The 23,393-nt window shown below is 42.1% G+C and overlaps 4 protein-coding genes across 7 annotated transcripts; 1 reads left to right on the top strand and 3 right to left on the bottom strand.

The window, feature by feature from the left end:
• Window positions 1-28: 28 nt before the first annotated feature.
• On the bottom strand, window positions 29-3,629 carry LOC109854298 (esterase E4-like). Its single transcript, XM_020427223.1, has 8 exons — window positions 3,397-3,629; window positions 2,188-2,476; window positions 1,881-2,066; window positions 1,569-1,774; window positions 1,341-1,494; window positions 850-1,161; window positions 594-738; window positions 29-495 (listed from the first exon to the last, which is right to left on the bottom strand). The coding sequence occupies exons 1-8, from the start codon at window positions 3,538-3,540 to the stop codon at window positions 333-335; spliced, it is 1,599 nt and encodes a 532-aa protein (XP_020282812.1). The 5' UTR covers window positions 3,541-3,629; the 3' UTR covers window positions 29-332.
• Window positions 3,630-3,978: 349 nt separating this feature from the next.
• Window positions 3,979-17,077, bottom strand: LOC109854296 (zinc finger protein Xfin-like). 3 transcript variants are annotated; one of them, XR_002250209.1, is made up of 11 exons: window positions 16,246-17,077; window positions 14,222-14,353; window positions 13,826-14,012; window positions 13,301-13,706; window positions 12,631-13,103; window positions 12,193-12,515; window positions 11,813-12,078; window positions 11,321-11,585; window positions 10,927-11,100; window positions 6,507-10,839; window positions 3,979-4,156 (listed from the first exon to the last, which is right to left on the bottom strand). XR_002250209.1 is itself a non-coding variant. In XM_020427219.1 (10 exons), exons 1-10 carry the CDS (start codon window positions 16,495-16,497, stop codon window positions 6,724-6,726), a joined length of 6,594 nt encoding a protein of 2,197 aa, XP_020282808.1. In that variant the 5' UTR covers window positions 16,498-17,077; the 3' UTR covers window positions 4,168-6,723. The 3 variants fall into 3 exon arrangements, 2 of the variants coding, with proteins under 2 accessions (XP_020282808.1, XP_020282810.1); XM_020427219.1 differs by lacking the exon at window positions 3,979-4,156 and having other exon boundaries at window positions 4,168-10,839; XM_020427221.1 differs by lacking the exon at window positions 3,979-4,156 and having other exon boundaries at window positions 4,168-10,839; window positions 13,838-14,012.
• A 1,381-nt stretch (window positions 17,078-18,458) lies between these two features.
• Window positions 18,459-19,703, bottom strand: LOC109854242 (NADH dehydrogenase [ubiquinone] 1 alpha subcomplex subunit 13). 2 transcript variants are annotated; one of them, XM_020427126.1, is made up of 4 exons: window positions 19,597-19,703; window positions 19,332-19,506; window positions 19,032-19,182; window positions 18,459-18,907 (listed from the first exon to the last, which is right to left on the bottom strand). In XM_020427126.1, exons 2-4 carry the CDS (start codon window positions 19,429-19,431, stop codon window positions 18,700-18,702), a joined length of 459 nt encoding a protein of 152 aa, XP_020282715.1. In that variant the 5' UTR covers window positions 19,432-19,506; window positions 19,597-19,703; the 3' UTR covers window positions 18,459-18,699. The 2 variants fall into 2 exon arrangements, with proteins under 2 accessions (XP_020282715.1, XP_020282716.1); XM_020427127.1 differs by lacking the exon at window positions 19,597-19,703 and having other exon boundaries at window positions 19,332-19,590.
• A 196-nt stretch (window positions 19,704-19,899) lies between these two features.
• Window positions 19,900-23,308, top strand: LOC109854239 (translation initiation factor eIF-2B subunit delta). Its single transcript, XM_020427123.1, has 5 exons — window positions 19,900-21,115; window positions 21,212-21,339; window positions 21,431-21,608; window positions 22,099-22,279; window positions 22,382-23,308. Exons 1-5 carry the CDS (start codon window positions 20,147-20,149, stop codon window positions 22,588-22,590), a joined length of 1,665 nt encoding a protein of 554 aa, XP_020282712.1. The 5' UTR covers window positions 19,900-20,146; the 3' UTR covers window positions 22,591-23,308.
• The last annotated feature ends 85 nt before the right edge of the window (window positions 23,309-23,393 follow it).

Below are 23,393 nucleotides of genomic sequence, written 5' to 3'. Positions count from 1 at the left end.
TTATATATATATATATATATATTATATGTATTCAATATCGAATTGTGTTCCTTCTCACTATGCGACATTGAGTCAAATGATTAATGCAATTTTCGCACTCAGAGAAGATTCTAGAGATATCCCGTAATCCGCGTAAAATATATTTTAAACGCATATATATACTACATTTAATGGATCTAGAACAAATGAGATATAAAAGACATTCTAAAACAAAAACACAAATTCCTGTCCAAATGTTGGCACAAAGGAAACCTAACCTAACAAATAACCAAATCTGAAGAAAAAACTAAAATGTAATGACAAGAGCACTTGAGCAAAGAGATCATACAGAATTATAGCTTATTTTTTACGCTCTTCCAGTCCCAACGTTGTTCTCCTTTGCGGAAAATTTTCGCCCGAAGTTCACTGTCGATGTTTAAATAATTACACAAATTTCCACGTTTCAGTGGTTTCCACTTAACCGGAGTTACATTCGTGCGAGCCGGCGTTGGATTCCTGAATTATATAAATCATTCAGAACAAATTAATTATCAGACACTTGAATAAGATTGTCTCAACGTAAAACATTCGGAGAAAAAACTTGTCTGTGGTACCCTGTTTTAGCAAAATCCGTCCACATTTGCGTCATGCACTTGATGATCTTGTAATCGTCCGAGTCGGGCGTGGGTGTTGACAGCCCCATGTCTCTTATCATATGAGGATAAAATAAGAAAAATAGCTCCTCACCGTGACACGCGCCTGCGAAAACAAATTTACTTGGAAATCTGTCTCTCGCAGAGAGAGTGTGCAAATTCTCTTCTTTTTGCGTGTGTAAAAATGACAACAAACTAAAAAAAAATGTGGCATTACCTGGAAGGTTGTTTGAGAACATTCTCATAGGATTATTTTCGGATCTGTATGCAAATTCGTACAGATACGTTTGTCTGCTGCCAGATTTCGTTTGGATATCGGCTGTTTGCACGATGTTGCGTATCATTACCGAGTCGGTGAGAAAAGCGGAGTAATTCAGCAGAGTTTCTTCCGACACCGCTTTGTTACCGAAATACAGAAATCGCAGCTCTTCGACCGTAATCGGTATCTGCGGTAACTCAGACAGCAATCTAGGATGTACAGCTCTTTTAAAGTTGGAATTGAGTTTTTCAATATTTTGTTTGCTCCTGTCTGAAACAATTGTGTAGAGACGTTCTCAGCTGTCGACAGAAATGTCGCGCGATAATTTAAAACAATATTTTACAACATTCTATTCTAATTTCGTGACTTTTGCGGAAACCTTCTTTTCAAATTAGAAAAAAAAAAAAAAAACAAAATTGAATGTATTTATTTTCTAAATGCGTCGTTACCCACGAACATTGCTCCTTCATTACTGGTGTAACCTAAGAGAAACGGCACTTTGACACCACGTTGTACCAACTTGTGCAAGTCTTCCGCGAAGAATGGACTCGACGATTCCAAGTCCAGACTTGGTACGAACAAGAACAGGAGTTTCCGACGTTCCTGCGGGAAAAACCATTAATTATCGATGCAATGCATCGCGACGATATAACAATCACGGAAGCGCAGGTGCTAACATTTTCTGTCTGAAAAGTTGTTAGTTCGGCTTGTCTTAGTGTTTTTGCATCGATGCTTTTCAGAAACTCGTAAGCTACTTTCGGATCTGATGTTTTTTTGCCAAGTATCTCAGCGAGCTGGAAACCCGCGGGGCGAGGCTCTCGATCGGCAAAAGCCCAGGGACATGTGGCGACGCCGCTCTGCGATATCGCTTTGTGAAATAAACCTGAAGAACGTCGTAGAAGAAAGTGTTTAACACCTTTTGCAGCTTTACCAGTTTGTATTTTGTACTTTACGTTATCTGCATGTTAATAAATCTCTGCTTCTGTTACCTTTGGCTAATGAGGATATAGTCAAGCAATGCACAATGACTCCGCCAGCGCTCTCGCCAAAGATAGTCACGTTTTCGGGATTTCCGCCGAACTGCGACACGTTCTTCCGGACCCATTGCAACGCCATGACCACATCTTTCAAACCTTGATTGCCAGTTGCCACTTTGTCGTACAGATTGAGAAAACCTGAAACAACATATTCACAAACTTGATGATTTTCGGTAATTATTTTCTCTTTGGCCAACGATAAACATTCTGAACTTTTTATATCTGATAACAATATTGGATACACGGTCGTCGAACGTACCGAAGACGCCCAGTCTATAGTTCAGAGTGATCAATACCACGTCTTTCTGGATTATATAGTCGGGACCGTATAGTTTAGCATCTCCAGAACCTAAATAAAATCCGCCGCCGTGTATCCATACCATCACAGGACGTTTGGTTTGAGGTTTGATGTCTGTGGTGTACACGTTTAGGTAAAGACAGTCCTCGTCGCCATCAAATTCTTGCGTGAATATGTCCTGCTGAATACAGATATTTCCGTATTTCGAGGCGTCTCTGTCGCCGGGCCACGGTTTCGGTGGTACCGGATCCTGCAATTATCGAATTACTCGTCTTTGAACCGTGTCGGAGAGACTCTCTGATATATAAATTTTATATTTCTCATTCGCTCGTACATTTTATTTCTTTTGTGACAACAATTATACGCGCAATTTACAAATTTGCATACCGCGTCTCGTTGCAACGATACATCGAATATATTATAAGTGTATTTGTGTCCGACTCGCAACAGTACATTTTGTATTCAACATCATTTCCACGTTGTTATCTCTTTTTTTTTTTTTTCATCTATATGCGTTATCAGATTCATGTGATTAATGTGTTATCTGCTCGCGGATAAAGTTCAGCTTATGTAATCGCTCTTGTTAAATCGAAATAAAACATACATATAAGTAAAATAAATATTTTTTACACATATTTGTAGCGAAAAAAACTTTACATCGAAATAAACTACAGCAAGACTTTTTTTTTTGTCAAGTGCCAGAATAGAGCTGGCGTGTTATCGCCAAAATTAATTTGTTGTAGAAATTTTTCGGAACCGATTCCACTCAGAAAAGTGATATTTTTACTTTTATCGTTTTTTCTTAAAAAAGAAAAACAAATCGACATAAAGTCGATGTCATTCCAGTTTGGAATTGAATCCGAATAGCCGTCCGGAACTCGACAGTTATATTTTAACGGTGGTTTTGGAGATTCAATAATTAATAATAAAAAAAATTTAGAAATACAACAGAAAATATGTAAACTTTGATGTATGCCGCGAGGATGATAATTTTGCTGGAGAAATCAGTAGTGGTAGAAAATTTAACGACCGCTCTCCAGCTGTCCCGCTTTTACACAGCGAAAAAAAAAAAAAAAAAAAAAAAAAAAAAAAAAAGGGAAACGGGAACGTATTTTTGTGACGCTGCTGGGAATGCCCGAGGACGTTCTTACGACCGAACGTCGCGCTCACCTTAAACCTGAGTTCGCCAACTGGCGGTTGGGCGTAGGGTATTCCTCGAAAGGCGGCATACTTATTGCCGTAAACATCTTCCTTTTCGATGATGCCGATCAACTTTCCCTCGCTTACGTTTACAGCTATCCTATCGTCCGACATGTTCACGATGAGAGATACCTCGCAGAACTGACACAAAAGGCTTAGACCTCAGACAACAAATCCACTTGGTTAGTCTTCAATTATGGATGACAACGCAACACCGCGCTATCTCTTTCTCTCTCTTTTTCTCTCTTGTTCTGTCTAACATGTACACACACGCACACGTATAAAACAGTTGCACTCTTTTGTGAACTCGCGATAACACGAACATAAATCACAGTGATTAAGGGCAAAAAACTTCAGTCTGTTAATTATTTCTCATTAAAACTGGCTTTGCATGTTAACATGTAAGCTGTCAGTTTAGTGTTTTGTTTTTGCTTCGTCGTAAAAAGTTGCGTAGATCCACGAAACTTGTATATAATTTATTTGCATTTTCAAATTATAAATTCTTAATCCTTTAGACGCGTATTATTGCAAATTATGTTCCTTTATCAATTCCTTCAATACGGTCGATTCGCATGTTGCGCCGTAGCGTCCACCAGGGAAATTTGATATAAATTTTTATTGAAAACAAAAATGTGTGTTTCCGTCACATCGAGCGATGGTCGGTGTCGTGTGCACAAGGAAAGTCAAAAAGCGAGTTCGGGAGAGATAAGAAGAAATTGTGCGATTCGTTCTGCAAAAACACATGGAGAATAATTATTGTAATTTGTGTCGTGAACAAATACAGAGAATGATAAAAATTTATGCTATATTACAAATGTCCTCATTACAATTGGTATTATGACATAACACACACGGACCGTTCGTCACAGAGCGAAGAAAATCATCATCATTTTTTCAGGAGCAATAATCTTCAATTACGTTTTAAAAAATAATTCCAGACTAAACGATTGTTGTTTCGCTCATGATTATATAAGATCTACAATTCATCTAGGATGTATCGTGCTTGTGACACGTAACATCGCGCATATTCGTCGCGTTTCGTATTAGTATTCCGATCATTGTGATAAAAAAAAAAAAAAAAAATGTGATAAGCATTTGACAAAAATTTTGTCGCGCCGATTTGTAATTACATGTGTGTCCAATAACAACGACGCATCGAAGAGAGATCGTAGCGTTTTATATAATGATGGGAACAAAACAAACCAAAGTTCAACTTTGGTTTAACAATCATCTTTTAAAACGAGCGTCAATGCTCATGAATTTCGAAACTCTGCAACATTTATCTCCCTCGAGCGGATAATCGTTTATGTAGGATAACATAATACGAGGAAGAAAAAAAAAAAAAAAAAAAAAAAAGAAATTCTCCCGCGGTGTCTTCACACTTCAGAGATTACTTTGGAATGAATACAATAATAAATAATCAGGAAAAAAAGAGATCGTTGGTATTATTAGAAATCGACGATATAACAAACACCGTCATGTCTCTCTTTCTCTCTCACTCTTACACTTACACGCACAAACTCTCTCTTTCTCTCTCTCTCTTCTCTCTCACGCTAATATCTAATATTTAACTCTTTATCTACTAAACTTACGTCACTACGCACGCGTTAAAAAAAAATGTGCGAAATATTAACGAACTCTCCATCCAAACGGAAACGTACATTGAAACCTACGTTTTGTTTTTGTTTTCTTATCAATTAAAAAGAAATCCATATTTCTATGATTCTCAAACCGAAAATTAAAATCAATTTGCTAAATTAAGTTAATATAATACAAAGCACTTGTGTATCATTGCTTTAATATCAAACTAATCATTAATATGTGTGTGTAATCGAGGTATCGCTTTCTTTTTTTTCTTTTTAATACGCACATGTTCTATATGTGTATTTATGTATGTATGTATATGTATATACATATATATATAATTACAACTCTCTGTATTGTTCGATTTACATGCACACATATTCGCGCTCTCATGCACACCGTAGAAACACGCTTGAAACTCTCACTCAACTATACAAGTTAATCAATTAAAGCTATTATTTACATTAACATGTGTTTATTTTTCCCTCTTTTTTTTTTTTTTACTTTCATAAAAATATATATAGTGAGAATGCACGATTCTTGTTTCACTTCTCGTTACACTAACGAAAAAAAGAAAGGGTGTTCTAATAGGGCGCTAACAACGCTTGTATCGACATAAAAAGTGGTTTGTCGGATGTGTACTCGGTTGCTTCTTCTCGGACCTTACGTATGCACATACGCGCAGATTCGTTTCAAACGTTTAATTTTTTGTCATCGCTCGCTCTCTCTCTCTCTCTCTCTGATATCGAATGAAAAAAAATAACACACACAGACGAATGATTCAAAAGATCTTTAATGCACAATTTTTGATCCAGACAATCGCTGTTTTTTTTTTTTTTCCATAACGCAAACAAAAGCACTTTTAAATTAATACGCAGACGATGACGATCTCTGCTGCGCGCAGTTCTAAAACTTACGAAGTTATTAGTTTAATTTCGCAACAATCAGTTTTCCAACACACATGTCCGCGTTCTATTTTTGTCCTACGAACGAACATCGCGCAGAAACAACATGTAAACTACTAGATAAAGTGTATTATTGTCAAAAAAGTGCTGTCGAAATACGCAAATAAACAATATTCCACATAAAGTATCTTCTTCGATAGTTTTGTTTTTTTTTTGTTTTTTTGTTTTTTTTTGATCGCAAGAAACATAAAAAAAGGATACTATAAATCGTAACTCTTTGTCGCAATAATTCGTGTAACGCTTGTGCACACATTGGTGGTGCACCCGCTTGACAATTTCAAACTCTGTTGTACACCGTGTGTGAAACGAGTCGCATCTTTTTTTTTTTTTTTTCCCCAAGGAAGCTTCGCGATATCGCGCGGAAATTGTGGACGCAATGCCTCTGCGGCGGCAGATCAATGATAAAAATGTTCCTCCACACACACACACACACATACATACACACAACACACACACATCGTGAACTCTCTCTTCTCGTTTTAATACTCTATTAAAAGTTGTCCACTTCCTAAACAAATACTCTTTACTTACTCTACTGTACAATCTCAATTTGTGTTTTCAAGGTACGTATGACAGATGTTCTCTCTTCTTCACTTTCCTCCTCATTGGAAAATCCTCATTGGCTCCGGCAAAAATGGTGTGTGTATTTTTATATATATATATATATATAATATATATATATGCATATATATCTTACACTTTATTACAAAACTCTGTAATTTCTCTCCAGTTTGGCACTCGTGTTCTACTATTTTTGTATTTCGTCACTATTCTCCTCGATGTCTCCGGTCTCCATGCTGTCCTCCTCGTTCTCCGATGTGTTCTGAACGTAAGTCACATCACCGCCCATCTCGTCCGTTTGCATGTCCTCGGCTTCGTTGCGCGTCGCGTAATCCTCCTCGACGATCTCGTAAGCGTTCTCCGGATAAATGTACTGCGTCATCTCGGTGTTTGAATCCTCGTTCTCAATATCCAACACGTTCTGCTCTATCAATATCTGATTACCCTCCGCGTCGTTCGCCACCATTAACACGGTCCCGTCGAGATTGTGTATCTCGTGCACCTGTTGCTCGTCAGCTCCGTCGTCCCTGTCGTCGTCCATCGTGTTCTCATCCATGGAATCCTCTACGAAGTTCTCGTCCTCGTCAACTTCCATCTTCTCGTACGCCTTGTCGAACTGGTTGTTCACCACTATCACATCCTTGTCTCCGATGTCCGAGTCGCAATCGCGTTCGCCGTTGTCGTCCGAGTCCGAGTGCCACGTTACGGACAGATCGTTGTTGTTAGCCGCGTAGAAAGTGGCCGCGTTCGACGACGGGTCCGCGTTCTCCGCGCTGTTTTGTACTTCCGTTATTTCGCATTCTTCCAAATCTTTGTGCATGTTAAGAGAGACCATCGGACTGAGCTTGTGTCGATCTATGTTGCTATGTTCCTCGGCTTCGTTTTCTTGCAACAAAGGCATTATCGGACTCAGCACTGGCGGCCCGTCGTCATCCTCCTCCTCCTCCTCCTCCTCGTCTTCCTCTTCTTCCGCCTCGGTCTCGTCCTCGCTCTCGGCCTCATCTTCGCCTTCCTCTTCTTCATCCTCTTCCTCCTCGTTTTCGTTGTTCTCCTCCTCCTTGTCGTCGTCCTCGTTATCGTCAGACAAGTCCACGTCGCTCGTCGCGGCTTTAGCAGACGACTTTTCAAGATGCAACGTATCAAATTTATCTACGTTCATAGGTTCGCCAGAAGCCAATAGATCATTCGCGTCACTTGGTCTCGTCTGTTCCACGTCTGTTCGAACGGACGCGAGATCGGTTTTCTGATCTTCAGCACTTGTCAAATTCTCTTGGATATCGTCGTCACGCGTCTCGAACATGTTGCTCACTTGGGGCGCTTCCTTTTGCACGGTACGCACTTCCGCTTCATCCATGTCGGAATCTTCGCTCTCGGAAGAACACGATACACTGTTGTCGCTCGCTCTGCTTGTGGTTCTCGTCCCGGATTCGTTCTCATTGTCTTCATCGTCCTCTCCTCCTTCCGCTTCTTCTGCCTCTTCCGCTTCCTCCCCTTCCTCCTCTTCCTCTTTCTCTTCGTCCTCGTCGTCGCTCGAGCTGCTACTAGCGCTATCCGAGTCGCTATTTTCCGAGTTTTCCTCCTCGCTGTTGCTGTCCTCTTCGTCGTTTATGTCCCTGCTTTCAACGCCCTCCGATTCGAAGTCCTCCGCTTCTTCCTCCGCTTCCTCGATGGCCGACGTCTCGTCGGCAATCAAACTACCCTTCTCGTCGTTGTCGTTCTTCGTGTTGTCCTCATCCGCGGTCGCTTGATCCTCGCACTCCGACCTGACGCTGCAACCCATCGCCGCGTGTTCACCGAGCTTCTCCTCGCTCGCGAAACCCTGCTGGCACTTTTGACATCGGAAGTTTCCGATATGAATGCTCATGTGCAACAGCAATTTGCTCCTCGCGTTGTGATATCTGCCGCACGTTTTACAAGTAAAGTTGTTACCCTCCGGCGACAAAACTGGGGCGTGTTCGGCCTTCAGATGATCGGACAGATCTTCGTATGACTTACACAGTTTCAGACATACGCCGCACGTCACCGCGGCTTCAGCACGATGGAAGCGTATCAAGTGTTGCCACAAGTGCTTCTTAGCGGGCCACTGCTTGCCGCATACTTCACACGTGCAAGTGGTATTGGTCGATTCGTCGTAAACCTTGCGCGAATCCTTCCTCGAACATTTCCCGTTCCCCGATTTCATGTGCGACAACGGCATGAGATTCGGCACGGGCTTCTGTGCCGACAGTTGCATATTGATGTCCTCGAACAAATTGAAATCGGGAATATTCAGATTGGACTCGTTGGTCAGCGGCATCAGCTCCTCCCGCTGAATCTGATTGTTGTTCTTCAAATGAGACTCCAAAATCGACGTCGGTATGTTGTTCGCGAAATCGTATCTGCGCATTGAATTTCGCGGCACGCACGTGCTTATGTGATTCCAAAACAGAGTCTTCGTCGGAAATTGTCTCTTGCAATTCTTGCACTCGAAGTTGTTTCTATTTCTCTTGCGTTTGTCGCCGATGTCCTTGAACTTCTTGAACATGCGAATGGGATCGGTGTTGTGAACATTCTGGTAATGCTTGGCGAGAGTGTCCTGGTTCAGGAATATCTCCGGACACATCTCGCAGTCGTAAGTATCATTCGGGTTTCGCTTGCGTTTGCGCGAGTCGTTCGAGCTCTCGTCGCATATCTCCTCGTCGAACTCCAGATCGTCCGGTTCCTCCTTCACGACGATGTCGGGTGTTTCGTGACCATCTCTCTTCGCACCGATGTCCATTTTGTACTCGAAAACGGATAACTGATCCTTCGGAACGTTGTGCACGTATTCGTAATGATCGCGTATGTTATTCTCATCGGTGAAGACCGCCAGACATTGTTTGCACGTGAGGAAAACTTTCCCGTGACACTTCTTGGTGTGATCAAAGGCCTTCCATTTGGACGCGTACTGCTTGCCGCATACCTGACACGTATTTGGTTTGGTGAGAACGCTGCTGTGTTCCGTTTCAACATGTTTCTTCAGATCTTTCGGATCTTTCATGGGAATGAGACAGACGCCGCAAGACACACCGATCTCGTTTCGATGTAACGAAAGCACGTGCATTTTCAACTTCAGCTTGTTCTCCACTGTGTCGCCACAAAAATCGCACACGTTCGGATTGCTGTGATATTTGTGATCCTTCCTATGGGACTCCAGATCCTCCTTTGTACGGAAGAGTTTCTTGCAGCTCGGTTGGCTGCACGTGAGATCCGGATGGTCCATGTGATTGACGCGGTTGTGCGTCATAATGCCCAGTTTAGATGTGATCGTTTCGTTGCACAAGTGGCACGTGTACGTGCTGTGATGATTCTCGATGTGCTTCTGCAGACTCGCGCGATCCTTGAAGATTCTCTCGCAGGCTCTGCAACGAGTCAGCAACGCGCCCGGATCCTTGCGATAATTCTGACAACCCTTCATGTGACGTCGCAGAAGATAACGTTTGTGGAATCCCTTGTTGCATTTCTCGCAGTAATGCTGAACGCCGTCCTCCACGTTCTGGAGGGACTTGGAAGTAACGCAGTTTTGACTGTCCTTATCGATCGCGGGCACGTATCTGTGATTCTTCGCGATATGCGCCGCCAGATGATCCCTCGACGCGCTGGTTTTCGAACAATACGGACAAGTCACGTCCGCGTGGCCTTTGTGCACTCGGTTCACGTGCTTCCACAAATGCGACGTTCTACCATAGAACTTGACACACAGATCGCACGGGAAAAGACCGTGCACCAAACGTCGGTGGATGCACAAACTGTCCAAGGACGAGAAGCTCAGATTGGGACATTGCTCGCAATTCAATTCGACCTCCGCGGCGGCGCCGTTGTTTTGCTCGAGCTTGATCATCATCGTTTCGCTGGTCGCCTCATTGAAGCTACTGTTGCACACGACGTCCCTGTCCCCTTCCCCTGTTGCGGTCGCAGCTGCCGCAGCCAGCGCCGCTTCTAGGCCGTGAATCTTTCTGTGCCGCGACATCTTCGATTTATTGGAATATGGTCTACCGCAAATATCACAGCTAAAATCACCATTAGTCAACGGCCAATGTTTCGCCCTTACGTGCGCCTGCAACTTCAACACATTCGCAACTACTTTCAGACAAACACCGCAGATAAAAGGCACCGTGGCCGTGTGCACGCCCATCATATGCTTCCAATAATCGACGCGGGTAGGCCAGAGCTTACCGCACACCTCGCACGTATTCGGTATCGGACCCTGAATCACATGATGCTGGATATGGTCGTTGCGCAACGATTTCGTGGCAAATAGCATCTCGCAATTTTCATATTCACACTGAAATGACGATACAATAACACAGGGTAACGATAGAATCACAAGATAAAACGTTAAAAAAAAAACATCTTTAATTTTCGAACTTACCTTAATAGAAGATTCGTTGCTATGTTTGCTACTGATATGTAACCAACGTTCCCATTTGCTCGAGTGAGAACTGCCGCACACCTCGCACACAAAGAATAAATGATACTGTGCTCTATTACTATTGCCATTGACGCTCTGCGCGTTCCCGTCTCCCAATGGAACCAATTGTTCAGGCTACAACAAACAAAATTCCAAAAACATTTACAACATTGTTAATTTTTCTTTACAGACACATTTTAAAACACAGACAACAAAAAATTCGCACACTCGACTTATTCGAACAGTTTGAAGCAACAAGCAAGTTCGAATCGTTTCACAACATTGCAAATAAAAAAAAATTAGATTATTCCGAGCAATTATGATTATATCAATTGTTCGGAACAATTTCACCGACCTTGTGAGCGTTTCTCTGATGTCGTATGAGATGATCCTCGTTCGGGAACGATTTGTAACAAATGTAACAATCGACCTTTTCGCTGTCATCCCCATCGAAATCTTGCTCGTTTCCATCATTGCCGTTTAGGTTGTCATTACAATATATGCTATTTAATCGTACAAAATGTGCAGGATCATATGTAGGATCGAGATTATGTATAGAGACGTGAGCGATTAGCTTTTTCCTCGAGTCATGCTGTCTACCGCATATCGTGCAGCTATACCTGTGCGCAGTAATAACAACATTTGTGTAGAAAGCCATGTGTTAGAAAAAAAAAACATACATATATCTTATCTTATTAAAGTAACAAGTTGTTTTATATAAACGATATGATAATAAAAAACTTTCATTTAATTGATTGAATAATCGCGCGCACACTCTCACACAAAGTTGAACAAAAACCATGTAAAAGACACAACACATAAAAATTGCAGAAAAGTATAGACGTACCTTCTCTGTACCGATAAAAAGAGGTTCGACGCCGCGTGATACATATTTAGATGATTTTGCAACTGTATGTTGTCGGTGCATATCTTCAGACAAACTCCGCACGCAAAACCAGCAATTTCTTTGTGCGTCGCTCGTATGTGTAACCACAACGACGCTCTGTCGTTGAAATCCCTCGCGCAAAGCTCGCATATAAATACTGTTTCAATTTCCACCGACTCGTTTTCCGGATCAACTTTCAAGTCTTTGTCGTCGTTTTCCATAGTCATCTGTGTTTGTAACATAACGCACGTTTACATTGACGTTGTTTTCGATATTTAAAAAAAAAAAAAAAAAAAAAAAAAAAAAAAAAAACGTACTAACTAACACAATCGCACACTCACCTCGGGCGATGACGAGTTCAGCGGTTCCTCCTTCGTCTCGGTGTGTTCATAAAGACCTACGTCTATCTGATTGTTCCAATCCTGAGACAACGCCTTCAGACATTTGTTACTGTTGACGATCGGAGTGGGATCGACGCCGTGCACTTGCATAATGTGCTTTATTAACGACGTCTTAACGCCGAAGTCTTTCTTACATAGAACGCAAATAAAAGGCTTCTCGGCGTCGTGTATACTCTCGTGCTCTTTCAAGCTGTCTATCGACGCAAAACTTTGCGGACAAACTTCGCAATACCATCTTTTCTGAGAATTAATGTCGCTATCATCTGCGAGATAAATAAACGTTACGACACAATAAAAAAGTTCGAGATCAATCATTCGCTCGTGCGAAGAGCGACACGACTTCGCGTAAACTTTTTGATGATATCAAGTCTCTCTTACCTGTCTTGGTGATTTTCCTGAGTTTGCAAATGGATGCGGAGCCGGCGTCGTCGTGATTACGTTTCAAACTGTCTCCTTTGGTCAAGGCGTGCTTCAATATAGTCAATTGTGGATTTTTCGCCAGTTTAGCTTCGGCGTTCTTAAAGTCTTTGTTCTCATCGTCCGAGTCCACGCTCGAAGCGTCGGATATATCAACTAAATTCTTATTGGTCTGCGCCTCGTTTTGCTCAAGAAGATCCGTACGATGCTCTTCCATGCAGATTTGACGATGCGCGTTGAAAACGGCGAAGTCCGTGAACACCATCGAACACGTTTGGCACTGATAATTGCCGTTATCGTTAGCGCGGGAAAATGAAACCGACAATTCGGGATTTGGCGGTAGACCGGCGTGCCGTGACTTTATGTGCTCGTCAAGATTGTAGCGCGTTGAGTATATGCGTGAACAATACGCGCACGTCACCGCAGGATGTCCCCTGTGTGGATGTTTGTTTGTCAAAATGTAGCAATTGTAACGGGATTTTTTTTTTTTAACAACGTGTGTGAGTACATCACACTTCGTAATAGAATACAACAGATTATATACATGTATAATAATATATTAAATAATTTATACATGTGTAATAATTACAGTGTTAAATGCAAAAAGGTTTTTTTTTTTTTTTTTACTTACCGATGCGTTGTGGAAACATGTCCCCAACGATGCTTCGCTGTTGAATACGACTTATGACAAAGATCACATTGATATGGCCGCTGATACGAAGTATGATCGTCGGTGATCACTCGCTCGCCAATCACGTCACCTTCACCCGCGTGTATCCTCGCGTGCAAAGACAAGTGACCCTTCGAGCTGAACGCTTTGTTGCATAGAGAGCAAACGTAGACTTCGTGTTGCTGCGACGTGTGCGGAAGAACCGTCGCGGTGTCCTGAACGATCGGGGCACTCGCGTTGTTCGCGCCGCAATCCTCTTCGTTCTCCTCGGTTACCATTGGCGTCATCTCCAGAAAATCACTGGGATTTGTTTCCATATCCATCTCGTACTCGTACTCCGATCGCCGGTCTTCCGAATCGTCGATTACTGTTGGTTTGTTAAAAAAAAAATAAAACACACACACACACACACATACGCACACACATACACACGTGGAGAATAAAAAATTACTTTGCGAAACAAAAAAGAGAATGAAATATTCGTACCTTCGTCCGTACCTTCGCTTGTGTCAATGATCTCCTCTATCTCGGGATCCGCCTCGCCGTCGGAATTCAAACGCGGAGGTGTGCCCAACGCCGCGTTAGGATTGACCACGGGTGCCTCGGGTATGAGCACCGGCATGTTTTCCCTCAGGAGCTTCGTACGCATCTCATCGCATTGCGCGTCATTCACCTATATATATACGTATAGCAACGACAATATACTTTTGTGAACTTTTTATAGGATATCAATGAAATTTGTAACATAAAAGTCAAAGAGCAAAAGCCGCTTTGCATTTCTTTTAACATCAGTAGAATCAGAATTTGAAAAGATTGTGTCACACACCAAAACGTGAAAGGAATTCTCTTAGAATTTCACTAAATATAGATCAGGTCACTTACATCTTCTTTTGGCCTGTTCCTCTCCAACCAAGCGTTTGCATTTACACACGCGGTTCTGAAGTCATAAAAATTTTCCAAATTGTACATACACCGATAACACAAAACTTTCGGCAACCGATCATCTTCCACTATCTGAAACACAATTTTATTGTTTCTATGAAGATTGTGTGTAAAATTTATTAAAGCGATAAACAAGTTAATTGTAATAATAATAATAAAATTTCAATTGTTATCTTCATCTCTCTTTCAATTAGCGCAAATTTTTGTGTGTCGTTTTCTGAAGTATTCACTATTAATTTTTTCATTTTGAAATACCAATTAACAAACTTGAGACAGACAGAGAAACAGAGGAGTTGAGAGAAAATAAACAAAATAAACAAAATCATCTTGTCTCAAAAAATCGTTCTGCTAGTCTATTTATTTCATAATTATTGGAAACATCTTTTCACTCTTGTGCAGCAAATTGTGATTTAAAAAAAAAAATGAGTAAGACGATATTTTGCAGGAAAAACAATCGCAGTTTCAATTTATTCAAATGTGTTCAAATTAAATTGATTGAATGACTCATTTTGCAAACACATTCCTAAGTTAACGTGATACAATAATTTGAAATGTATATTTGGAAATAAACTTTGAAAATGTTAACCACATCCATACAATATATCCAAATAATTTTAGAGGATAATTATTGCAAAATTGTTTCAAAGATGTATCTCTTAGACTTCAAGTGTCAATTTCTTGGATCTAATATTAATTTGTTTGTTTTGTTACAGCTTTTGCACGTTAAATATATTTCATTTTTTCGTGTGAGATTAATATTTGTTATTAATAATTAATAAATGATCAAATCACACGAATGTGTGATACAATAATTAAATAAATAAGTTTTAATGATTTTATATTCACATTCCTAAATGAATAACAAAAATTCATCGAGCAATCTTTTAAAATCAGATATAAACATTGAGCAAAAGGAAAAAAAATAATTATTCTATCTTTTATTTCTCAAAAAAAAAAAAAACAAAAAAAAAAAAAAACAAACAAGCTCGATCATATCTCTGAAATATTGTGACTCATGTGAAACGCAGTTGATTAAAAATCTATTAAGTAAGAAATATTTTTTAAATATGTAATAAAATACAATAGTTAAAATGGCAAAAGGAAGGATCTGGAGGTGTGCACGTGCGTTGTGAAAATTTATTGAAACGCGCAGGTGTGCGTAAAGGGAGTTTTGGAGTGTGTGCCAGAAGCAAATTCGCCACGTGTCACACGCTGTGCGCGTTTAACAAAGCGGCCGGCGAAAAAATGCATAAAAGTCGAGACTGCGTCTCGGAGAATGCGATAAACGTGCCGTGGCGGGTGAACAAAATGTCGTCCGGACGTCGCGCGACGAGACGCTCCTTCTTGCGTTGGAACGACCTCGCCATCGCGGAGAGACCCACGATAAGCGACGGTTGCTGGGTGGAATTCGTCATCGAGGACGCCGCTTCGTAAACGAGCAAGCGCGATGGCCGACGGCGACGACGCAGCGGCGGCGGTGGAAAGAAAACCTTCACCCACTAACGCCCCGTCGACGCCGGATGAATTGCTCGTGAAATTCTTTCTCTCTCTTTTTCTCTCTCTATCGCTCGCTCACTCTCTCTCACGCGCTCGCGCGCACACACACTCTCTCTCTCTCTCTTCCTCTTTCTCGCTCTCTCGCTCGCTCACTCTTGTTCTCTCATCTCGGGAGAATGAGATCGAGGACGAGTCGTGCAGGGCCACAGGAAGGTAGCTCGGAGTAAATGAGACAGAGAGAGATTGCAAGAGGACGAGAGAGACGGAGATTGAAGAACGACGTTGAGACAGCAGAGACAGAGACGTACAGAGAGAGAAAGAAAGAGAGAGAGAGAGAGAGAAACAGAGAGGGGAGAGGGAGGAAGAGAGATAGAGGAGAGGAGGAAAGAACGAAATGAGGAACAGGGTAATCTCGAGAGAGAGAGAGAGATCACGAAGAATACAAACAAGAAAACAGGAAAACCCACCTTGAACGGCAAACATATCTGTATTTTGTCGATGAGTTGCCGGTTCTTGCCTTCCTGGCCGAATATGTCCATCCTGACAGCGTCGTAGGAGGCGCACAAGCGACAAAGCTCGTGGTAAGACTTCCTCCGCTCCATCGCTATGGTGGTCTCGGTCGTTGTGACCAAAGTCGACGTCGATCCCGTGTACGTCGTTGTCGCCGTCGTCGTCGTCGTCGTCGTCGTCGGCGCCGTAGTTATCGATATCGTCGCCATCGCAATGTCTCTTGAGAAAATTCGCGTCTCTCGCCGTCTCTCTCTTTCTCGCAGCTAGCGTCGTCGTCGTCGTCCCTGTCGTCGTCGTCGTCGTCGACGTCGACGACGACGTCAACACGATAGAGAGACTGAGGCGTGTTTGTTGCCTTCACTCGCACAACCGAACCAACTTCCTCCTACTCTTCTCCTCCTCCCGAGTCGTCGTTACCTCGTAATGCCTCGACGAAGAGAACTACGATGGACGACGGCGTGTTGTCGACTCAACACGACTCGCACACACCGCGGCTGCCCGGGATCCGCGCTTCCTTAATTCCACGCTCGTCGTCTATCTGTTACGCGGCGCTCTCGAGGTTTCCACACCTCGTTGCGTCTTGGATCTCTGTCTTGTCGTCCTAACAACTATCTCTCGACCGCTACCTCGAACCATTGGGCGCAAAAATGACCACTGGCCTAAGGGTGATGCCCACCGATGTGCCGTTCTTTCCGCTCCTTGTGCATCTTTCCTTTTTCGAGACGTCGCTGCGATCCTCGGCCCGCTGCGATACCGCTCCACCCGGGGCTAGGCAACGTACTGCAACCACACCACACACCGCGCTTCCCCACGCCGCGTCACGCCACGACGTGTGTGCTCACGTACCGCGCCGCACCGGTGTCGGTCGGTCGGTCGGTCGTCGGTTGGCCGACGGTCACAATTTCGCGTCGGGTGAGGTCGGCTCGCCTCGTCGAGCTCTCTCGCCGTTGGCGATCGCCCCTCGTTTCACTTCACGCACGTCGCCGCAGATGCACCGTCGTCGCTGCTCGCTTCTGCTTCCTGGCGATCTTCGTGACGGTGAAAGCTCCGAACGCCGCCATCTTGTATGTACACAGACACTTGTTCGTCGCCGGCGGGACGACGTTACAGCGGGGGTTCCGACGCGTAGAATAACGTCGCGATAGGTCCGGACGGGCATGCTGCCGCGTTAACGAAAATCTCATTGTATTTTCCTGTTGCCGTTTGCTACCTGCTTTTCCGAACGGCGGAAAATTCAAGGACACACCGTTGCGCGCGCACTCACGTGCGGACACGCGGCTTTTGCGCCGCACGCACGCACGTTTTCTCTATACGCGACGACGTAATACATATACATATACCGACGCGCGCGATCCACGTGCGCCTTTCGATCGCGCTCCCCCATCAATTGGCGATTACCGCTCGCGCGAATTAATCATTGGCCGCGCCGCTCCGGCGCGGTCGGCGGAAACTCGCGAGATAAATTCTCGAGCGCGATCTAGCCCAAAAGCTAGCGAGTAAGCGGAACACGTTGTACATACACTCATCCTCATTCGTCAATGAATCACGCTTGTGTTTTTTATTTACTGTTTGTTTATCGGATATATGTATCTCTCTCGCTGCTCGTAGGATTGCGTAACGCAACGTCGCGTTGTTTTTGTTCGCGTCTTATCGCGAATTCGCTCATTTCGCGACTGCATTCGCTCCGACTTTTAAGTTTTTTTTTCTTTTTTTTTTTTTTTTTATCAAAACGCTGCGTTTTTATTTTGCGAAACAATTTTATCAAAGCGAAAAGAGAACGGACAACTCGAGCGAGAAGATCAAAAGTTGTCGAAGAGCAAAAACAAACCTGGAAGGAACTTGGAACAAGATCTCTGACCGATTAGAGACAGGGGACACCTTAGGGAAGAAACTTTGGAATCTCCTCTTTTTCGATAGAAATAGCGTTTCTTGGTTGTAACTTTTGGAGTTTACATTTCTTATCTTGAGATTTTTTCAAACGTTATCTCTCTTACATAGTTTGCTTTATCTAACATTCTACGAGAAAAGAAAACAAACCCGCATAGAAGCAACTCTTAAATTTTCTCTTGCGTGCGAGATCAGGTTTATAGACGGATCGAAATGACACGAAAAGACAGAGTTCTGTTATTTGAACTCTTCGTCAGATAAATAAAAAAATTAATAACAAAAATTGAAGAGCAAAGAAACTTGTTTTTGATGTATTTTATACATGTTTTCACATGGACGTTTTTATTCTCCACAAGACCTGTGGATTCCAAAACTTATCTATAAATCTTACGTGATTTGCAACAATTATATTAATTTATTTTTTTTTATCAAGACTACTTGCACCGATTACTTATGGTTCACACAACCCATGTTGCGTCACATCCCATCGCGTTGCAATCCCGGGGAGACGTTCCTGAATGTTCCTATGTGAAGAGATGACGGTAAGCACGCCGATTAACAATAGCAGGATCACCGTGAGCAAAATGTTCCAGGAACAACGGCTCTCTGTACTGATCCTTATCGTCCAAGTAATATATCGGTTCTCCGTAATACGTTCCGACTTCCCATCCCTTGACATTTTTCATCAGTTCCGCCTCTTCGTCCCGATTGCGTCTCATTTGCTTCAGGACGCTGCGAACGCAACAAAAAATTATAATATAGTTACAAATCTTGTGGGATTCAAAATTATTTTCTAAATTTGTTTGTTTTTTTTTTAAACAACTCCCTGAAAAACATAACATGTATATATCCTTACGCTCTGTCTCTCTCCGCTATCAGAGCTGGCCATATAGCGAAACGCGCGCTTCTCATTTCAATCTGGTTACGTCTGTTTCGTAGAAAAGTGAGATAATAAGCGAACAATCCGTAAGACGAGGCCGCGATGAAGAGCGCGATCGAGCTCTTTGCTGAAAGAAAAGTTATAATTTTGTTGTTTACATGAAACTCTTACGTAATTCTCTCTTACGTACGTTAAATCTTTAACGACGAATTAGAGACACAAGCACGTGTGAAAATTGAGAAGTAACGATGAAAATTTTGCAGTTTTTTTTTTTACCGCCGAGAATACTCCGCAGTTTCACGCGGTCCGTTTGTATGGGACCGTAGCCACCCTTGGGTGGAAGATCCTGTAACCTTTGTTTGGCCGTCGCGCTCATCCTCTCTCGTAACGGAGTTCACTCGGAAATGTCACCCAAACCAATCAGCTGTCGCCCCCTCCGTTTAGATCGACACTGAAATTTTTGAAGCGCTCTTAAAATTTGAACGTTTTCTTCACGCTCTTGTTCGTGTGATCTCTAGTTCCAGTTTCTCGGAGTATGTACCATCAACAATATCTCGTCTCGCTCGATGTTTCCATATCGTCGCGACGATTCGACATCAGCAGCGGGGTGAATTCCACGATTATTGCGGTCGATGTGGCGCTGCAAATCCTGCGAATAGATTCGAAGCGTTCGAAACGTTATTTTGGACGTTGGGTGCGTTCAGACAACGGTTGAGAGATCATCACTTACGATAGGACTATTCTTCAAAATCTTTAGCGGGTCCAAAAGTATGATCCAATCAGAAGTAATTATCTCTCAACCGTTGTGCAACTGTTGAGTTGTCTGAACGCACCCGTTAACACTACGCATGCGCGCCACTAGCCAATCGAATCTCGTCCGATTTCGACCTATTGTGAAATATCGGCCTTTCGTTACCACATATCTCCGTACTTCCATGAGTTCCATGCTCCGTTTAGAGAAGTATACTTCCAATGACTTTCACCATGCACACCTTGTGCCACGCTCAGTCCTGTTTCTGATGTTGATATTTGAGATTTGTTGATTTGTCCATTTGATCCTCGATCGTTGCGCAAGTCGAACGAGGACGAAGATGTCGCAGAAGCCGGACGGAAGAGCGAACGTGCCGCAGAAGACGAGAGAGGAGATCAAGGCGGAGCGCGAGGCGAAGAAGCTCGCCAAGGCAGCGGCCAAGGCAGGAAAAGCGAAAGCTAAGGTGGCAGTAGCAATCAGCCCAGCTGCTACGGCCAATTGCAAGATACCGGAGACAATTGCAAAAGACGTGAATGTAAACGAGAATCATTGCGCCGCGGAAACGAATAAAGATGCGAGTGTCGAGTGTGCGACAACGAGCGGTGCTTCGACCGAGAAAAGCGAATCATTACCAAGTGAAAAGAAGAGTCACGTGGAAGAGTCGCGGGTCGGTCCGGAAGAGCCTGCTAAGGAAGTCGAGGATCATCGTCTAAACGGGCCTGCGGAGGTTGGCACGTCCGAAGGTAAAAGCGATGAGAAACAAGGTAAGAGCAAGGCCGAATTACGGGCGTTGAGAAGAGCCAAGCAAGAGGCTCAGAGAGCGGCGAAACTGCAGAAGGACAACGTCAAAGAACCAGCAGTCAACCCCGTCGTTGTCAAGCCATGTGCAGAGACAGTGGTGTCCAAGTGTTCGGTAAAGAAAAACGTCGCAAAGAGTAAAACGAAGGAAAACGCACACAAACTTAATTTATTTAAACACCTGTACGACGAGAGAGAACTTTCGTCATTTAACGTAGCTATAAATTCGAGTATACATCCGGCAATAATTAGACTAGGTGCTCAGTATGCCAATAAGATTGTAGTCGGCAGCAATGCGAGATGCGTCGCGCTTCTGGCCGCGATGAAACAAGTGATTCGGGACTTCGTTAAACCAGCGCAGGCCGATTTCGTTCGCGGTCTCGAAGCGCACTTGCAAGAATCACTGGCGTACTTGCATCATTGCAGACCGCTGGCCGTTTCGATGAAAAATGCGGTGCGTCATCTCAAGTGGCAGATGACACGGTTCTCGTCTTTGTGGTCGGACGAACAAGTAAATATATTATATTTGTTGTTGTAGTAAAATTACTTCTCTCTTTCTTTTAATTCGGAACATTGATCATAACGTAACGTTCTTTCATCTTTCCAGTCAAAGAGCAAACTGCAAGATATTATAGACACATATATTTCGGAGCAGATTCAATTGGCTGGCGAGGCGATATCCCAAAGAATAGAAAGCAAAATATTGAATGGAAATGTTATTTTAATATACGGCTTGTGAGTGTTATTTATCTCGATTGTCTGTGTGTACAATTCTGAAATCCAGAAAGTATTTGAACATGTCCAATTATTGTCCAAAACTTTGCAGTTCGTCCTTAATCTATAAAATATTGGTGGATGCGCACGATGCGGGCAAACAGTTTTGCGTGATTGTGGTAGATAGCAGGCCGCGATTAGAAGGAAAAGAACAGCTAAGACGTTTAGTAAAATACGGACTCGATTGCTCGTACGTGCTCATTAATGCTGTCAGCTTCGTTATGCCAAAAGTAAGTAACCAAAATCGCAAAAAGAAAAAAAAAGAAAAAAGAATTTAAATTATTTCTCGGATTGACAGTTGAATGGATCTTCTCTACGGGGATTCTCACAAATTCGACACAAAAAAAGTCGGTTGTAAAAACGTATTTCTGGTTTTTTTTGTTTCCGAGTCATTTTAATGTTGTCTCATTTTCAACATTGAATAGAAAGAATGCCACTTTTTTCTCTTTCTTTGTATCCGAAACGACCGGAATAATTTATGGTTCCGTTAAAAAAAACAAAAGAATTTCTTTTTTCTTTGAACGGAACCATAAATGATTCCGGAATTTCTTTTTTCTTCAATATACAATACAGCACTACTCAGTTCCAAAAGTTAGCTTATACCTCTGAGAAATAATGTTTCGAATTTATACTTTTGAATATTATTGTCTTGAAGCGATAAAATATTTATTTTTATTTTTATCAAGTTGAATTGAAGTATTAACTCATGTCGATCTTCAGGTAAGCAAAGTCTTTCTTGGCGCTCATGCGATATTAGCTAACGGAGCGGTGATGTCGAGAATCGGTACCGCACAAATTGCTCTGATTGCGAAGGCTTTTAACGTTCCCGTTTTAGTGGCATGCGAAACGCACAAATCATCCGAACGAGTACTGACCGATTCTATCGTTTGCAATGAATTAGGTATAATATATAATTTTCAAACATATATATATATATATATTATGTTTTTTAAATTGTTATTTTTTCATTCTTATGATTCGATATTTTTTTTTCCTGTTTTAGATAACGCAGACGATCTCGCAAACGTTCGACCGCACAACAACAAGAAGTCCTTGTTAACGAAGTGGCGAGCAAAGAAGACGTTAAATCTCTTGAACATCACATACGACGTGACTCCGGCCGATTTCGTGACAGCTGTTGTCACAGAACTAGCAATTTTGCCATGTACCAGCGTCCCAGTGATCTTGCGAATTAAACCTTCTGAGATTTAAATTCGATTGGTCACTTTCAAAACATCAATCTCGTACATGGTGTTATGTAAAAAAAAAAAAAGCAGTAAACTGTATAGTATACTGAAGTGAGCTATTTTTTTACTAAAAAAAAACTATAGAAAACGAAATAAAAGGAAATGGAGACGCGAAAAACTTTTGTTTTTTGTTTTTTTTTCTTCAGTGTATCGTTGAATATGCTTAAGTTTGGTAGAACAGAGGATTCATTCATCAAGGAATCCTTGACAAAAAAAATATAGTTCACATTTTATTGTCTACGAATTGAAATACTCGCACTCTTCACTTCTGTATACAGTAGAACAATTAATGAAAGAGCACTCTGAAAACTCTTTTGGAGCCTGTGTATTGTTTGTACATTGTGCTATATGATAGTAGAATAAATTCAACTCGAACTTGTTGCAATTGTATATATGTAATAAATTTTGCTTTGAAGAGAGAATACGAGAGCGAGGAAAAGAAACAAAAAGAAAGAAAGAGAGAGACACCAGTAGAAGTTTATAATAACTGTGTGAGTGATGCGCCTTCACTGATGTTTTTATACACCTATTCACCACGCATATAAGTTACTATTTTTAAATGCATTATTAAGATTTTATGTATATACGTGATTGTAAGAAAAATTAAAGAAAAAAGTTATTGTTATTAATAAGATTAGACTTGTGTACCTTTATATGAAGAAAATGTATTGCATTGCAAATTACAGAATGATAGTAAATTTTTTTTGTCTTTCCTCCGTGTCAGTCGAATAGGATTAGATCAGGTTAGATAGACGGCGAAAGAAAAAG

This window comes from Pseudomyrmex gracilis, unplaced genomic scaffold (assembly GCF_002006095.1).
Source record: "Pseudomyrmex gracilis isolate BER0280 unplaced genomic scaffold, ASM200609v1 scaffold_62, whole genome shotgun sequence".
Lineage (NCBI taxonomy): Eukaryota > Metazoa > Arthropoda > Insecta > Hymenoptera > Formicidae > Pseudomyrmex > Pseudomyrmex gracilis.
Note: the sequence above shows the minus strand (reverse complement) of the source record. Positions and strands in the feature narration are given on the sequence as shown.

What these genes read in the sequence shown, in the direction of transcription:
- LOC109854298 (XM_020427223.1), bottom strand. Translation starts at nt 3,540, where the DNA reads ATGTCGGACGATAGGATAGCTGTAAACGTAAGCGAGGGAAAGTTGATC. An exon ending in TATATCCTCATTAGCCAAAG is followed by an intron (nt 1,775 to 1,880) that starts GTAACAGAAGCA and finishes GACGTTCTTCAG; the next exon opens with GTTTATTTCACAAAGCGATA. An exon ending in GTTCTCAAACAACCTTCCAG is followed by an intron (nt 739 to 849) that starts GTAATGCCACAT and finishes TTGTTTTCGCAG; the next exon opens with GCGCGTGTCACGGTGAGGAG.
- LOC109854296 (XM_020427219.1), bottom strand. Translation starts at nt 16,497, where the DNA reads ATGGCGACGATATCGATAACTACGGCGCCGACGACGACGACGACGACG. An exon ending in TTTTTATCGGTACAGAGAAG is followed by an intron (nt 11,586 to 11,812) that starts GTACGTCTATAC and finishes TACTGCGCACAG; the next exon opens with GTATAGCTGCACGATATGCG. An exon ending in GCAACGAATCTTCTATTAAG is followed by an intron (nt 10,840 to 10,926) that starts GTAAGTTCGAAA and finishes TCGTCATTTCAG; the next exon opens with TGTGAATATGAAAATTGCGA.
- LOC109854242 (XM_020427126.1), bottom strand. Translation starts at nt 19,431, where the DNA reads ATGAGCGCGACGGCCAAACAAAGGTTACAGGATCTTCCACCCAAGGGT. An exon ending in ACTGCGGAGTATTCTCGGCG is followed by an intron (nt 19,183 to 19,331) that starts GTAAAAAAAAAA and finishes CTTTTCTTTCAG; the next exon opens with CAAAGAGCTCGATCGCGCTC. An exon ending in ATAGCGGAGAGAGACAGAGC is followed by an intron (nt 18,908 to 19,031) that starts GTAAGGATATAT and finishes TTGCGTTCGCAG; the next exon opens with CGTCCTGAAGCAAATGAGAC.
- LOC109854239 (XM_020427123.1), top strand. Translation starts at nt 20,147, where the DNA reads ATGTCGCAGAAGCCGGACGGAAGAGCGAACGTGCCGCAGAAGACGAGA. An exon ending in GTTATTTTAATATACGGCTT is followed by an intron (nt 21,340 to 21,430) that starts GTGAGTGTTATT and finishes AAAACTTTGCAG; the next exon opens with TTCGTCCTTAATCTATAAAA. An exon ending in TCAGCTTCGTTATGCCAAAA is followed by an intron (nt 21,609 to 22,098) that starts GTAAGTAACCAA and finishes GTCGATCTTCAG; the next exon opens with GTAAGCAAAGTCTTTCTTGG.